General features: G+C 40.6%; 1 protein-coding gene across 1 annotated transcript in view; it reads right to left on the reverse strand.

Moving 5' to 3' along the window:
- CCDC85C (coiled-coil domain containing 85C) overlaps positions 1-18,066 on the reverse strand; it is a 178,814-nt gene that overhangs the window by 37,104 nt on the left and 123,644 nt on the right. Inside the window, 1 exon segment of the mRNA XM_032234095.1 lies at positions 12,688-12,764. Coding sequence (XP_032089986.1) covers positions 12,688-12,764 — 77 coding nt within the window.

Below are 18,066 nucleotides of genomic sequence, written 5' to 3' on the forward strand. Positions count from 1 at the left end.
ACAATTTGGTAACAAAATAACTCAAATTATAACTTGTTCATTATTTTACATTTTTTGAATCCAAGAAGTTGAATGTAGAGAACGGTACTCTTAATGTGATGAGTCATTCACTCTCAAGTTCAGAAACAGACGTGTGATGTACATTGAAATAATAGCAATTTCCACCCCCACAAGCAGCAGGAGACTTGGAGAAATAAAGAGAGGTTTGCACTGTTATGTTATTTGTGTGAGATGCACGCAAAGTCCCTTAAGGAAATAATTGGCACATTTGCAAAGCTAACAAGCACCAACTAGAAAAGGGTACATGGGGGAAGAAGGGAAGGGATTAATATTTATTGCTAATGAGAGGTCTGTGTTAAGGAACATAGAAGTGGGAACCACAAGTGGCTGCTAATATAACAGAAAAAAAAGGATGTTGTTATTGCAAAGACAGAAGGAAATATTTTCCTCCTTTTTAAAGCTGGAAAACATAAGTATTAACAAAGCTACAAAGCCCTCAACATATATTTCTTACAAATTCATAAACAGCCCAGGTGACTAAATCTTTAAAATCTCCAAGTATGAAAGGAAACTATCCCTGCTTCTCATTTTAATGCAAGATTTATCTTCAGCTTGCCATTTCATGAAGATAATCCTGCATCGTGCATCTGGTGAAAAGAATCTAGCCCATAAAAGGCTAGCTAGCCTTTAAAGTCTTATAAGATTTTTGGCTGTATAAGACTCAGCTGCATGAATGACTGCAATGCTCATCCTGAAAACATGTCCTTGCTCACATTAGTACCACCATGGGAGAATTAACAACACATGATGGATAGCAGATGTAAATCTAAATCCTAGTACCAGCACACAGATCTGTTGAAAACACCTCAGGACATGGCATGAGAAGTAATGTGAAGCTTTTATGGAAATCATGCCATGAACTCAGTGAAAAACATCCCTTCAGTTTTTAGTCTTGCTGAAATGCATGCCCAATTGAAATCAGAGGGGTTTTTTCCTGGGTCCACAGCAACCAATGAATAGCATGGTTCCAGTATGCCAGTTTTGTTCTGGTTTCTTGCAGCTGATTCCATGCAAAAAAATGAGAACAAAATCAGCCCCACTGAACCTCATCTAAACGTCTTAACGTTTATTCCAGTGGTAAACTAGAGACTGTGCAGGGCAGACATTTCTATTTCACAACTCACACAAAATGGATATGGAGAAATCCTTTTTTAACAGTGCTAGAAAAACAGATGGTAATTCAAAATGCTAGGCTTTCAGGGGGGGAGGGGCACTAGCGGCTTTAATTTAATCTGCATAATTTATACCCAATCTGCTGGAAGGCTGAACCTGGGACTTTCTGCATGCAAATTGCATGCTTGCTTTTTCATTCAGCTTTATGTCCCTTTCCCTGTTAAGACTTCCAGAGTGCCAAAGAGGCTGAGCCTAAGGAACAGCTTGTAAGGTGGGAGCTAAAGGTAATAAAAGGAAAAAGTCACACAGAATGACATACATTTTAAAATTCTACAGAGTTTGCTATGACTCATTTCTTTTCAGAACTGAACGTGACAAACCACTGGGGTGAATGATTAGCACAAGGCTATTTTTAGAAGTTCTCCTGTTCAGAACTGAATGCCACGGATCAAACTACACAAGCAGTTGCTTTTTGGTAATGAGTGTACAGCCAGTTTTCATGGAAACATGTGGAATATTTGTTGCAGCAAGGCACCATTGTGCAAAAGCTCTACCTTTGGCTTTGATTTCCATAAATTACCTCAGTGCCAGAGTTTTTAGTCTTGTGCGATTAAACAATTTGACACTTCCCTTCTATGACGTGCATATCTACAACAGACAATCCTGCTGGTAAGAAGCCCTATCCTAAAAGTTAACTATATGGAGATGAGTCAAGTTGCTTCCTACCCTTCCGAGCACAGCCTTTAAAAGCCGCCTTTGGAGGTTTCCATTTGGTTTTGTTTGGTTCAAGGAAACAAGTCAATACAAATATGAATTGTGAACTCTCCTTCAAAGCTTGGAATGCTAATAGAGCCAAGAGTTGAAAAGAAGTCTGATCCCTGTATCTTTTATCCTTCCGTGATGACATTTTATGTGTACTTGGAAAGTCGATTGCTTCCTGGTGGAGAACTGTGTTGACAAGACCCTGAAAGTGATGAAATCAGAGGTACTAAGCATCTGACAATGCCTTGCATTAAGAGATTAGCAAATCGCTAGTGATTATTGAAGTCTACCTGGCATTTTTCCAAGGGCTAAACTGCAGAAGCAAACCGAATACTCAATACTAGTGAAGTAATTCCAAGTAATTTGATCTTTTGGCTGCAAACTACATTGCAAGTTCTTTGTTTTAAAGATCTCTGTTGCACAGAATCCTCAGGACACAGAGATTTTCTACTAGTGGATGTCTCTCAGGAAACATATTATTTGACCTGCTCATAGACTGCTCCATAATGAATCAAACCCTCCTTTGTGTCTCCTTCTACTCACCATCCCTATCTGAAAAAGCATAATATTTCTAAATGAGCTTCCGTGTCTCCAGACCTCTCTGTAATCTTTCAACACATAGAGACACAATGTTGGTCATATGAATAAAAGGACATTTGCCAGAACCTCCTCAGATTTCCTTTTGTGTTGTTACAGATACTCTTGATATTTTTTTAAGATCTTCCCCCTTACACATGCAGAGATATTCTTGACTAACAAGCAAATTCTTTCATTTTAAGATTTGACTTACTCTTTTTTTTCATTATTCAATTATTACTTTTATTAGTTCAAAAAATGTCAATAATTACATGATTCTAAATGCTACAATATGAAAACCAATGGAGGTGTAGCACCAGCAGTGGTATTATATATTCAGCAATATAACAATATGCAAGAAATAATCTGGATCTCTGTAGTTAGCACAGAACATTGCCTCAAACCAGTCAGACCAGGTGACCTTTGATCACAGATCTGTGACCAGTGTGTTTCCCAGAGCCTCTTGTACGGGAACCTCCCATAATTTTATAATTGATTTTAATTAATAGACATGTGAGATGCTAAATTAATTTGTATTCCGTCTTTATTATTTTTAAAATAACATATCCAACACACTTTCTTCCTCCTATTCCTCCCCCCCCCCCCAAAAAAAAACAAATTTCTGAGGTGGGTTGAATTAAGTGGTCTTGTGGATCATTAAGTGGACAGAGCCCCAAGTAAGGAGCATGGAGTGTCTCCAGGAGATGGAAGACACCCTGGGTGGTCCATAGAGACCATGCATCATTATCTCTCCACTCAGAGATAACTCAGGAGCTGAAAATCCTACTATCAAAATCTAAGCAGGATATTCAGCCCCTGAACAGGGAGACACACATGAATGGTTTGCACCAGGCGTCCCAGCCCCTCCCCCCCTGTGAGGCACCCCTGCACTGTTTATCTTACCACACTGAGAACTGTTCCTTATCAGGGCAGAATATGCCAGGTCACCTATTCTTAGGGTTTCTGGAGGACAACCAAGACTTAGATGACCACAACTGAGCAGCAAAAATCCAGATAACCATTAAAGAAAAACAATGAGCCGCAGAAAGTTCTAATTTGCAGCTGCTGACTTGCTGCCATCCCTACTCCTGTAACTCTAAGCTGGTAGCTCCTACCTATGAAAGGCACCTCTCATTTGGCCTATACCAACTCTTGTTTTTTCCCTTAGTCATAGGATTGCCTAAACTTCTCATTAAGCAACTGTAACGCAAAGCCCCGATTTACCTCAGTAACCATAGAGGGCACAACATTCCATAAATTCCATAAATTTGTTTAAGAATTTTTTTTCTTTTCTTCTCCCAAAATGTTCTGCTAATTTTTCAAAGGGATGCCAAAATCCCAGTACTAAAGTAATGCATACGAACTGAAGGAAATTATTTTCGTTGCTGCTGCTCTTATTTAATTCAATTTATATTCATTCAATTTATATAGCTACCGATCTCACTTTTATGAGATTCTAGGAGGCTTACAATAAAATACATAAAATACACACTATAGTACAAAAAATGAAAATAAAACACGTGGCTGTCAGGTATTATTCAACTAATCATCCATACAGCCAAGAGATGGGCTTTATCCCACTGGCAGGATCCCGAGTTATTCTTTTCTATTTGATGCTCAGAGTCAGTCAAAATGGCATCACTATGCACAAAAGAGAAATATTAGTTCCTTGAGGAGAAACCTCAAGCTTTGCAGAAGTACAAGAAGAGTAAGGATTGGGTATTGTGATATCCAATTGGCCTCGAGACAGAGTTAATTTGAAGCCACACCTCTGTGCTCCTTGCTTCTGGTTCCCAGTTTCAACGAGTCAAGACCACTGCAAAACACCTGAAAAAAGTCATAAGGGAACACACCCTACCCCCTGAACTCCCCCAACCCCTGGACCAACACTAAGGCGGGAACCTGGCTAATCCTGCAAAACCTCCTAAAACAAAAGTTCAGGGAAGACCAACTGTCATTTTCCAGAGGAATTTTGCAGAATTAGCCAGGATTGGGACATACCCAAGTTGACGTCCCTCAGGGGGGGCAATATTGGTCCTGGGCTCCTCATGTGCTACCACCTGTTGTAACACCCTATGACCAAATGCCACATCAGCCGATGCAAACGCGTCTAACCTGTAATGCCTGATAAAGGAGATGGGGACGCCCACATAGCCGCCCTGCAAATCTCCACAATAGGCACCTGTGTGGCCCAGGCTGCTGAGGTAGTCACACTCCTGGTGGAGTGTGCTGATGCCCTGGGGCACCGGAAGGTGCTGAACCTCATAGGCCAATGCGATGGCCAGTTTGATCCACCGCCCATAGCCAAGGAGAACACCCTCTTCTCCAGGAAAGACGGATAAAAGGAAAGAAAGAGTGCCTCAGACTTCCTGAGGTCCACCCTGCACCTCAGGTAAATGCGCAAGTCACGCCTGACATCCAGCCTGTACCAAAGGTGCTCCCTATCATGAGACAGGTCTAGACAAAAATCCGGTAATACCACCTCCTGTGATCTGTGGAAAAGGGAATTAACCTTGGGAATAAAGGTCAGATCCAGTTGCAGGATAACCAGATTATTGTGGAATGTACAAAGATCTGACCTGGAGGACAATGTCTCCAGTTCAGAGATGCGACAGGCTGAGGTGACCGCCAAAGGGAACACTACCTTAAGGGTTACAAACTTCAGGTCAACCGTCCTCAGAGGTTTGAATGGTATTCCTGTCATTGTTTGGAGAACTGTAGTGAGGCTCCATGTTGGAAACCTGTGGACAACTGGGGGACGGAGATTCCCCGCACCCTTCACAAACGTCTTAATTAACGGGACCTGGGAAAGTAGAAGGAGCCCCTCTCCCTGAATAATCGTGGAGAGGGCCACCCCCTGTTTCCTGAGGATGCCCCTCCATCCAATCCATCTCGGAGGAACTCCAACACTACCTTAAGGGTTACGAACTTCAGAACCTTTCCTCAGAGGTTCGAATGGTGCTCCTGTCATTGCTTGGAGAACCGTAGTGAGGCTCCATGTCGGAAACCTGTGGACAACCAGGGGATGAAGATTCCTCACACCCTTCAAAAACCTCTTAATTAACGGGACTTGGGAAAGTGGAAGGAGCTCCTCTCCCCAAATAATCGTGGAGAGGCCGCCACCTCTCTCCTGAGGGTGCCAAGTGGAAGGAGCCCCTCTCCCCGAATAATCGTGGAGAGGCCGCCACCTGTCTCCTGAGGATGCCCCCTATCCAATCCATCTTGGAGGAACTCCAAGACGTACGGTACCAAAGCCTCATGCGGATTCGCTCCAGAGACCCGGCACCGCTCTGCAAAGACCCGCCAGGTGGAATCATAAATCCTAGTGGTGGAACCCTTGTGTGAAGCCTCAATTGTGGAGATCACCCTCTGTGAAAGCTGGGCGGCCCTTAGGCGCTCCCGCTCAATATCCACATGGCTAGTTGCAGCCAGTGTGGCTCGAGATGCACCAGGTTACCCTGTCTGAAGTCCACATCCCTCCCTGGGATCCTCCACAGGTGTGATATTGACAGGCACATTAGGTCCGCAACCCATGCCTGGCGCGGCAGTAGGGTGCCACTAAGATGAGCTCCGCCTTTTCTGATATCACTTTCTGAACTACCCCAGGGAGAAGGGGAAGGGGAGGGAAGGAGTAGAACAGGCCCTCTGGCCACGGAATCCAAAGCGCGTAGACTTCCTCCGTCCCCCGAGCCGGGAACTGAGAGAAGAACCGATCCACCTGAGCGTTCTGCGGTGTGACAAACAGGTCCACCTCCAGATGGCTGAACCTGGAGCAGATGGCCTGGAACAGTTTCGGAGAAAGGCTCCACTCCCCGTGGTCAACCATGGCCCAACTGAGCCAGTCGGCTTGATGGTCGTTCTCTCCTGTGATGTGCTCTGCCCTGAGTGATCGAAGATGCCCCTCTGCCCAGGCGCCGAGTGCCATTGCCTCGGTTTGAAGAGCCCTGGAGTGTGTGCCGCCCTGTCGGTTGATGTGGGTCTTCACCGCCATGTTGTCAGTCAGCACCAAGACATCTTGATCCCGTACATGGTCCTTGAAGTGCCGCAATGCCAAGTGAATCGCTCGCAGTTCCAGCCAATTTATATTGTGTTGGAGGTCCAACCAGATCCAACGCCCCTGCGCCATCTGGGACTCCAAGAGAGCTTCCCACCCATACAAGCTGGCGTCTGTTGTCAGGATGAGGTGCTCCGGCTCCTTGAACCTGCAGCCCTTGTGTAGCGCTGGGGAGAGCCACCACCTCAATGACAGCTGCACCTGTGGTGTCACAGGAATCTTTTCCTTGGAATTGCTGGAGTTTGACCTCTGATGCGGCAGGAGACACCACTGGAGCAACCTGGCATGTAGACGAGCCCAAGGCACCACATCTATGTAAGAAATGAATTTCCCCAGCAAGCTGGAGAGCACTACTACAGGAACAAAACGTTGACTTCTAACTTGTCTAATTAAGGCTAACAAACTAACTTTACAGTTGTGGGACAAGATCACCTTCCCCAGCTTAGAGTTTATGATGGTCCCCATGTGAGGAATCCTGGTGGCGGGAACGAGGGAACTCTTATCTAGGTTAACCGAAAAACCTAACTGCTGTAGTGTGAATACCACCAACGAAAGATCCTCCCTTGCCTGCTCAAACAATGCTGCTTGGACTAAGATGTCATCGAGATAGCATTGGACCCTGACAGAGCGCTCACAGAGGTAAGCCGCCACTGCAGCTAGGACCTTAGTGAATCTTGATGAGTACACATCTCCCCCTTTGCTGCCTCAGGGCCTGGACGGATTGTTGTCATTGATGGGACAATGAATTCCAGGGTTTATCAAGACATTTTGCAGGAAAACATACGACCATCTGTCTGCCAACTGAAGCTCCACAGAGGATGGGTGATGCAACAGGACAATGACCCGGAGCACACAACTAATTCAACAAAAATGGCTTCAACAGCACAGAATACACCTTCTGGAGTGGCCCAGTCAGAGTCCTGATCTAAACCCAATTGAAATGCTGTGGTATGACGGCCTCCACGGGACAAAATCAGCCTCAGGTAGACCTTTCCTGCCCCTTTTGCAAGCCGTGCAGCTCCAGGCCTCCTGGCGTCGATCTGGGCCTGCAGGGCCTTGCCACTGCCGCTGCTGTAGAAAGGATGGCCACCCAGGAAGGCAGGGATGAAAACGAGGCTTCATAGTAGCCTCTGTCCCAGCCCATACGGCCTGCAGGAATTGAGGCCCCAAAATGGCCACTGTAATGGCATCCTGCCTCTAAAGCCCCAAGAAGCAACTTTTAAATCCCTTACCGGTGGCCGGGAGCGAGCCACACCAAGGGGAGGCATCCAGGTATCAGATGGAGGCAAGGGGAAGAAGGCAGGGAGAAGGAATTTGCAGGATGGCACTGGATTGTTTTTGGAAGAATCAGGAACCAAAAGCAACTTTTCTTTCTTTAGCCAGACAGAGTTGAAATTGGGAACCAGAAGCAAGGAGCACAGAGGCATGGCTTCAAATTAACTGTCTCGAGGCCAATTGGACATCACAATACCCAATCCTGGCTAATCCTGCAAAATTCCTCTGGAAAATTTTCACTGGCAATTGTGGAGAGCTATCAGAAAACTAGGGAGCAAACAAGAAGGAAGCAAAAATGCTGAAATCTTCAATAGAACATTTTGTACTACAATAAATAGGTTCATACAGGTCTCATTTCTTGTTCTTTGTACATTGCTATCTACTCTTTTCTTTCACAATGCCCTGTAAAATGCAGGTTTAAATGGACCTAGGGCCAAACAGCTTCTAGTCTAAGCACTAGAGAATTCTTCAGTCAGAGATGGAGCAAGTACTGAGGAATTCAGGAAAACCTACAAGATCAAAGAATGTTTCAGTCAAACTCCTGCTAAATCTGTGGTCTAGCTGTGAAGCAAAAATATTAGCCTACTAAAAAATACATATTCCTATGTGCTTAGGTATTTTTGTTGCCCACGTGCTTTTCACCTATTGCTTATTGTCCCTTCTTGTACCCTTCTTTTTGTAATTCATGTAAGTTAGGAAAACATACAGTTGTAAGAAAAAGTATGTGAACCCCTTGGGATTATGTGGAGTTTTGCATGAATTGGTCATAAAATGTGCTCTGAATTTCATCTAAGTCACAACAATAGAAAAGCACAGTCTGCTGAAAATAATACTACACAAACATTAGATGTTGCCATGGTTTAATTGAACATAACATGTAAACATTCACAGTGCATGGAGGAAAAAGTATGTGAGCCCCTAGCCTAATGTTTTCTCCAAGAGCTAATTGGAGCCAGGAGTGAGCCAACCTTGACTCCAATCAGTGTGATGATATTGGATGTGTTGCTGACAGCTGTTCTGCCCTTCAAAAACACACACCTGTTGTGGGTTTACTGGTTTCAAGAAGCTCTGTCTGATGTGAACCATGCCTCGCAGAAAAGAGCTCTCAGAAGACCTACGATCAAGAATTGTTGACTTGCATGAAGCTGGAAAGGGTTACAAAAGTATTTCCAAAAGCCTTGATGTTCATGTGTCCATGGTAAGACAGACTGTCTACAAATGGAGAAAGTTTAGCACTGTTGCTACTCTCCCTAGGCATGGTCGTCCTGTAAAAATGACTGCAAGAGCACAACGCAGAATGCTTCATGAGGTAAAGAAGAATCCTAGAGTGTCAACTAAAGACCTACAGAAATCTCTGGCACATGCTAACACTTTTGTTGACACAACTACAATAAAGAAAACATTAAACAAGAATGGAGTACATGGAAGGACACCACGGAGGAAGCCATTGCTGTCCCCAAAAAATATTGCAGCACATTTGAAGTTTTCAAAAGAGCACCTGGATGTTCCACAGCACTACTGGCAAAATATACTGTGGACAGATGAAACCAAAATGGAGTTGTTTGGGAAAAACACACAACGCTATGTGTGGAGAAAAAAAGGCACAGCACACCAACATCAACCTCATCCCCACTGTAAAACATGGCAGAGGGAACATCATGGTTTGGGGCTGCTTTGCTGCCTCAGGGCCTGGACGGATTGTTGTCATTGATGGGACAATGAATTCCAGGGTTTATTAAGACATTTTGCAGGAAAACATATGACCATCTGTCTGCCAACTGAAGCTCCACAGAGGATGGGTGATGCAACAGGACAATGACCCAAAGCATACAAGTAATTCAACAAAAAATGGCTTCAACAGCACAGAATACACCTTCTGGAGTGGCCCAGTCAGAGTCCTGACCTAAACCCGATTGAAATGCTGTGGCATGACCTTAAGAGAGCAATTCACACCAGACATCCCAAGAATATTGCTACACTGAAACAGTTTTGTGAAGAGGAGCGATCCAAAATTACTCCAGATTGTTGTGTAGGTCTGATCTGCAACTACAGGAAACGTTTGGTTGAGGTTATTGCTGCCAAAGGAGGGTCAACCAGTTATTAAGTCCAACAGTTCACATATTTTTTCCTCCCTGCACTGTGAATGTTTACATGTTATGTTCAATTAAACCATGGCAACATCTAATGTTTGTGTAATATTATGTTCAGCAGACTGTGGTTTTCTATTGTTGTGACTTAGATGAAGTTCAGAGCACATTTTATGACCAATTCATGCAAAACTCCACGTAATCCCAAAAGGTTCACATACTTTTTCTTGCAACTGTAGAGTACCAGAAGCCAGTTACAACAACCCAATCCATGTTTCCAGACAAATCTATTTATTCAACTCTATTTTTAAAAGCTCAAAAAAAAAAGACAGCTTGAAAAAATAACTAGTACAGCACAAAACATTAAAATGTAATGTGGCTTCTTAAAAATCATATGCATTTCAACAGAAATTATGAAATGCTTACATATGTATATTCCCCAGATTGGGGCTTAAGGTGCTAGGAGTAGAGACTCAAGTTCAAGTCTACCCTCAATATGGAAGCTCACTTTGAACCAACCATTCTCTTTCAGCCAAACATACCTCACAGGGTTGTTATTGTGGAATATAAATATGAGGATACTGTATGTACAACTGCCTTGAGATTCTGAATGAAAAGCTGAAAACCAAATATATAGATGTATGTTGTTGTTCGTTGTGAAGTCGTGTCTGACCCATCATGACCCCATGGACAATGTTCCTCCAGTCCTTCCTTTCCTCTACCATCCTCTGGAGTCCACTTAAGCTCATGCCTACTGCTTCGGTGACTCCATCCAGCCAGTTCATTCTCTGTCGTCCCCGTCTTCTTTTGCACTCAATATTTCCCAGTATTAGCCTCTTTTCCAGTGAGTCCTTCCTTCTCATTAGGTGGCCAAAGTATTTGAGTTTCATCTTCAGGATTTGGCCTTCTAAGAAGCAGTCAGGGTTGATCTCCTCTAGGACTGAGTGTTTTGATAGCCTTGCAGTCCAAGGGACTTGCAGGAGTCTTCTCCAGCACCATAGTTCAAAGGCCTCAATTCTTTGGTGCTTATGAATCCTGAATCTTTGGCGCTCAGCCTTTCTTATGGTCCAAGTTTTATAGCCATACATTGCAACTGGAAAAACCATAGCCTGGACTATACACACTTTTGTTGTAAGGGTGTTTATCTTACTATATTTATCTTTACTTCAGTAAATTTTATTCAACTGAGAGGGACTGGATTAAACCAATATACTAAGAAAAAACTAAAGCCATGTTATGATTTAGCCTGTTATGTGAATCTAGGTTCTGAAAAATTATGCATAAAAAATAAACAGAACATATACGTTCCAATAACATTTAACCTGCATTTAAAACCAAAAGGTTCTTCCCCTTAATTTTATATCAGATTTTTAATTTATGATATTTATATCTGGTTTATAACTTTATTATATCAAGATTTGTCTTAACAAAGTTTATTTAATAAACCATAATTTGCTGAGTGTGCAAAACATATTACATTGAAACCCATAAATATTATTGCTTAGCATGATTTGGGAACTCAGTCTTCATCTAGAGGTGTTTACAGTAAGTGAAAAGGAAGCATCCATATGAAAGATTTCAAATTTAAGTTTGTGTCCTATTGCATATTGACTATATCCTGCTGAATATTTAGTAAACAACATTTCTTTTAATCCAAAGACCTGCCGTTCAGAGTAGGTGATACAGGATTGTTATGTTCCAATGGCCTAATGTATGGCAGAATCATTCATTTTGGGGACCACAATCTAGGTTTTAAAAAAAATCAGTAATTTTCATAAACTTCATAATTTTCTATAATGCTACTGAGAATGAATTTAGTAGCTGAAAAGAAAAATTACTTGGGAGGATGAGGGAACTGGTATATTCAAATGGAAAGAGACTTTTAGAATGGTAGCTGCAAAAGGAACTAAACTTTTAATACTATAGCTATATGAAGATACCCTGGGAGTAAAATTAGGCCAGGTTGGGAGTGGCTAACCTGGCCTAAATTATGCCAAAAAGGAAAGTAGTGACTCTTCCCAGATCTTTAACAGCATGTTTGGTAACCTTTAAACAGCTTCAAAGCAATTTATCTTTAAATAAAGTTATTAAATTTGGTATAATATAAAAATCAGCAGGAGTAAGCAAGATGTAAGCTTCAATTTTAGAAAATACTGTTAGAACTCTTAGAAAAAAATCTCTTAGAATGTGTTCAATGTGAAATATAAAGAAGATAAAGAGTTAACTTGCACTCCCCCTACATGCATTACTATTTATGTCCTGGGGGCATTTAAACCTGAGGTTGTTGAAAACAGCACCTTTGATGACATGGGTAACTCTGCAATCTTGGAATCTGAGGAAGTCTCCCAAAATTCAACACTCCCCAAAATCTTGATATGCACAATTCGATTGGGGGAACCCCAAGAAAACAACTTTTTATCTTTGGAAATGTTACCTTTAACAAAATTTAACAGGAACATTTTGAAATAGATTCCTCCTTCCTAGAAATGTGTCTCAGCACATTTTTCCACCAAAATAGAAAACATATTCTTTTATTCTTCCAAACTGCCTTTCTTGTTTATTTATATGTCACTATTTATTCATTAAATGCATACAATGTACTGCCCAAATGCTTAACATTTTTTTAATGGTCTTGTTTCAGTCCCACCATTAATGGTAGAAGATTAGATTCTCAGGGTCAGCTTGATGCATTGCTAAGGATAAAAATATGGTTATTTATTAAACGATTGTATTTAGGGGGGGGGATGAAGAGCCACCTACCTGAGAGAGAAGTTTGTTATCATCCTCTAGCAGTTTGACTTTCGTTTCAAGTTGTCTGATGTAGTTGGAAGATGAATCTTTAAAGAAAAAAGGGGGGGAAAGAGATTAATCTTCAGAAGAGATTGTACTTTAAAGTCAGGCAAGATAGCTTCACTGCTAGACTTAGGATTTTCTCATGAAAAGAACAACACCTGCAAAATCAGTGGTGTTTCTCAGATTAAATTTAAAGACTTAACAAAAGAAGGGGGACACAAAACACAGAACTGAAAAAAGCCTGCTGTAACCCAAAGTCTCCATTTGCCACAACAGAGTTGTGAGAAATAGTGAGATTCAATTCAATAACCTTCAGTATCAGCCCTTAGTGCAGAAACCTAGATAATTGTCATACTATTCTGAACCTTAACTGATATTATTGTCATTGATTGCATTGCAGTCAAGTACAGTTCTTGTTATCGTCTTCCTAGTTATGAAGCCATTTTGTAACCTCTTCTGCTTTGTGCATTCAGCAAATTTTGCATAATTTGAAAGGCTGCTTTTAGCACTAACAGTATTGGTTTTAGTCAGTTCTGTCCTTATTTATTCTGAATGACTTTTGCTATGCTCAGTAAATATCTATTTTATCAGATATTTTAGCCAACTATCTATAAATTTAAAAACTAGTAGCTATATTCACCATGAAGAATATACACTCCAAATCATCTTTTAAAAAGTTATACACATACTTTTAGGAAGAGAACAGAACATTTTTAAATACTAAAATCATTGCTTACTGATAACTACAAGAACATTTTCCATCTGCATTTACAGATGTACCAAAATATTTCTAGCTGCCAATTAGGCAAAGAACAGCTCAGCAGCTCCAATAACGGAAGCTACAAGAGTTACACTCAATCAAACCACTGCCTTGAGACCTTAATCTTCATTTAAATGAAATAACTATTTAGATCTTTGCACTCTCTCCCATAAGAAAAAGCAAAACACTCATTGTGCCATTCAATTTCACTTAGGCGTGTTATGTCAGTATAGGGTGGCAGGAAAGAAAACTGAATGAATTATGCTGCTGCAGATGCAAATTGCCTGAAAAAAAGTGTGACCTGGTGCCCTTTATCTGCCTCTCTTCAAGATTAATCTCCAACATCTTGTCAGCAAGATTAATCTCCAACATCTTGTCATCTGCTACAAACGGTGAATGGAACACGGGTGGGAGGGAGGGAGGAAATTCTACAATAAAAAAACCCTTGGTACCTATCATCACAGTGATCTCATTCACACATTGGACAGAGCCATAGTTAATTTCATCACTGTTTCATAAGTAAACGGTAATTGGCTTCGTTCACATAACACTGCCAACTCCTGTTACAGATTTCAAACAATTAAGCAGGGTTCCTGCACATTTAAATTAAAATTAAGCCAAGTTAGTTCTAGATCCAGCCTATACATATGTTGTAATATAGAAATTGGCACACAAGCAGTCCTCACCTAATGGCCATTCATTCAATGACTATTCAAATTATTATGAAAGCAATGAAAAAATGGTTAGTTATGACTGATCCTCAAAGCTGCATTGCAGCACTCCCATGGTCACATTATCAAAATTTGGGCACTTAGCAGCCAGCACTGATGGTGTTATCTAGTCAGGTAATTAAATGTCTGCAAGCAAACAACCAAGCTCAGAGAGCATCAAGGTCTCCACAGATGCAAATTATGGTAAGTGTTAATGTAACAGAAAAAAACTTTTGGATTATAATTATGAGGCTATGATCAAAATAAAAAATAAAAACAAGGGTGTCTTATTGTTGTGAATTTGCTCTGAATTATTATAATGTTAAAGTCTATCAAATAATATGTTTTGCATTTATTTATCCCATTAATTTTTTTTCCTAGGCAAAAGAGCCTGAAACAAGTCCAGAACAATGAAATAACATTTGAATCAGCTTGGCAGACATCTGATTAATTTGCTGGCGTATAAGATGGAAAAGGTGGTTTTAAGCTTCCTGTAGAGTTGATTTCCTGGTCTTGCCTTCTTAGTGAAGCTGATAGTATGAGTCAATTCACATGTAACTGGACTGGACTGGAAACGAGCCAAGAACATTACCTCCACAAAGTGTTTATATTCAAGCAGTAGCTTGGTAACCACAGAGTCTACAAGAACAATAGGGGTATGTATATATGAAGTGGCACCCAGGAAATTGAGCTGGCTGTCAGAGGAGAAATGGAATACTTGTCCCTAACTTAGCTCAGAAAGCAACACATTTCACAGAAATGCAGAGCACGGAACACTTCACCCTTTTTCAAGCCCCCAGGAGGCCACTAAATACTTTGCAGGCTAATAGCTTTTGTGAGTTTATTTACAAGCTTAGAGGAAACTAAAGTCCCAAATACAATGTCAATTCTAATGAAAGAAATACATAGTAGAAATAATGAGGAAATAGGTAGAAAGCAGAGTGTACACCATAATTTACTCCTGTGTCTTGCCACACAGCAATTATTTTTGGGAAGCCAGGTTGAAAAATCATTGTAACTTCTATCAGAGTTTTATTTCTGGCAGAGAAATGTTAGTGATAAGATCAAACCTGGTTTCCTTTCACATTTCTCTGATCTCATTAATTACATGTTTTTATATTTATTTGTACAAGGTTTTTTTTCTCCTTCAGGTCAATATTGACTCCTGGCAACTGCCTGGACAAGTCCCTGCAGTTTTCTTGGCAAGATTTCAGAAGTGGATTGCCCTGTCTTCTTCCTAGGGTTGAGAAAAAATGAGATGGTCCAAAGTCACCCAGCTGGCTTTGTGCCTAAGGCAAGACTAGAATGCACAGTCTCCCAATTTCTAGCCTGGTGCCTTAACTGGTACATCCATCTGGCTCACATTTATGCAGCTTACAAAGATCAAAAACATTCAGGCAATGGTATCCCCTGTGGCATTCTATGGAAATAAGCATTGGAAAGCAGCAGGACAGAAACTGTATTGATATTTTGGAACTTTGTTATTGGAGATGATGTCTGGGCATAGTCAAGAAAATAAATGAATGAATCACAGAGCAAATCAACTCAGAGTTTTCATTTGAGGCACAACTAATGAGGGTCAAATCATCATACTTTTGCACATTTCATTTGCTATCTTAATAGTGCTGGGAAAGGTGGAAAAAAGAGACAAGAATGATCAACAGCAAAAAGAATGGATTCAATGACAGCAGTGATGAGTGCATTTCTAGACGAGCCAGGTCGGAGATAAATAAAAAATAAATGAATGTCTATCAGTAATATACAGTGTCCACAGCCAATATTACAGGATGTTTTGAAAGCCTCAAAGAACTGCAATGACCTATGATACTAATTCTGTGCTTAATTACTGTTATAGGTAAACTTATTTGCTTGTATATACAGGTAGCCTTTGACTTACAATCAAAGTCAAAGGCTTCTGTCAGTGACAGTGCTGAAAAAAGTAATTTATAACTGGTCCTCACACTTATGATGACTGCAGCATCCTCAAAATCATGAGAACATGATTCAGGTGCTTGGCAACCAGCATCTATTTATGATGGTTGCGGCTGCTGAGAACATGCAAAGTCTATGGGTAAGGATTATTTCTTTAATGCTAGTGGTGATTTACTTAACAACCATGACAAATAAGGTTGTAAAACTGGATATGGTGACATGATGATTTATTAAAGGATCACATCATTTATTGATGGAAACTCTGGTCCCAATTGTGGTTGTAATTGGAGGACAATCCCTGTACATGCTTTTTTTTTTTTTTTGGTCTTCTTATTATTTTGTCAATATTTTTGTTATTATTAATGCATTTCATAAAAAACAGACAGCAGCTGTCTTTATTGTTGAGTCCTTTTTCCCATCATCCCCTAGTATTGCTCACTGTGGCTGAAACTGCTGAGAATCAGGGTTCTATCGCTGGCTTATTAGCTAGAAGGTAGCAGAGGAATCATTTTCACTGCTACAAGATATTTTGTGTGATCACACAGAGTTTAGGAGCTTGGAAGTTACCGTATATTCCACACACTAAAAAGCAAACTATAATAACTATTTCAGTTTCTAGCTGTTGGCTTAGAAAATGCTTGGCTATTGTTTTTATTTCCCTATCCTGAGCATCTGAAAAGCTAATTTCTGCTTGCAGAATTGGAATTAAACTCATTAAAGATACTTTGTAATTATCATAAATGTATGCAGATTTTAAAATATTCCATCTGTTGTGGTGTATAATTTGACCTCATTTTACTCTAAGGTTTTTTTTTTCAGTTAACAAGTTATTTCCTAATTATTACTATAGGTAAAGCAAAGAGTTATAAATTGTAGTACATCTGTTTATTTTCAATGATGGGGAAATCTAGAAAAGCTCAGGAAGCATCCAGTTCATAAGACTGAACAAACACCATCCATTCTTCAAAATAAACAAACCTTTTCTTCTCATCCCTGCCAGCCCTGGTATTCAAAGAACACTTGCCAACCAGCTCTGAACAATCTTCCCAACCATAGTTCCTCCCCTCTTCTTTACTGCTGCTGCCTCTCTTTTTTTGACCTTACTGACAATGGAAACACAAAGGAAGAAAGTGATAGGCCATAGTACAATAAAATGTACTTCCACTTTGCTTCATGGAATAGAGATCAGCTATTATCAATATGTCTACCTCTTCAGGCCAGGTAGGCGAGGAGTTCAATGAGCATTAGTAGCTCATTTACTAATGTTCCCTTGGAATTGGATTTATGATAGGGTGTTTCTGGAAATATTATAAGAGGCAGATTTACTCCTAGTCTTCCTTATTACTTGCTCTTCATAAACATTCTGCCCAGTCATGTTAATGAATTAGTCTTAATATAGAACAAGTCTCATGCATGTGTATATGCACAACCCTACCAAACAGACTATTGTATTCTGGCAAACTCTCCTCTAGGAAGCTGGTTGCTTCAAAAAACACAAATAAACTTCTAATCCATAAATTCTGTACAGGAAATCCTCGATTTATGACCACAATTGAGCTCAAGCTTTCAGTTGTTTAGTGAGACATTTGTTAAGACATTTGTTACAACCTTTCTTGCCACAGTTGTTAAGTGAATCACTGCAGTTGATAAGTTAGTAACCTGGTTGTTAAGTGAATTTTGCATTGACTCTGTTTGTCAGAAGGTGAGAAAAAGTGATCACATGACCTTGGGATACAGCACAGTCATAAATATGAACCACTTGCCACATCTCTGAAATCTGGAATACATTTTTTAAATGTAACAATATTGAAAATATTTCTCTGAATTTTACAGTCAGGTGAATTATAAATAATTCTAGCTGATTAAAAAAACAACCAAGCAAAAGTGACTCTCCACACTAATTAGAAAGTGTCTGGTAACATTTTTAATGCATTACAGCTCATG

Source organism: Thamnophis elegans, chromosome 1 (assembly GCF_009769535.1).
Source record: "Thamnophis elegans isolate rThaEle1 chromosome 1, rThaEle1.pri, whole genome shotgun sequence".
Lineage (NCBI taxonomy): Eukaryota > Metazoa > Chordata > Lepidosauria > Squamata > Colubridae > Thamnophis > Thamnophis elegans.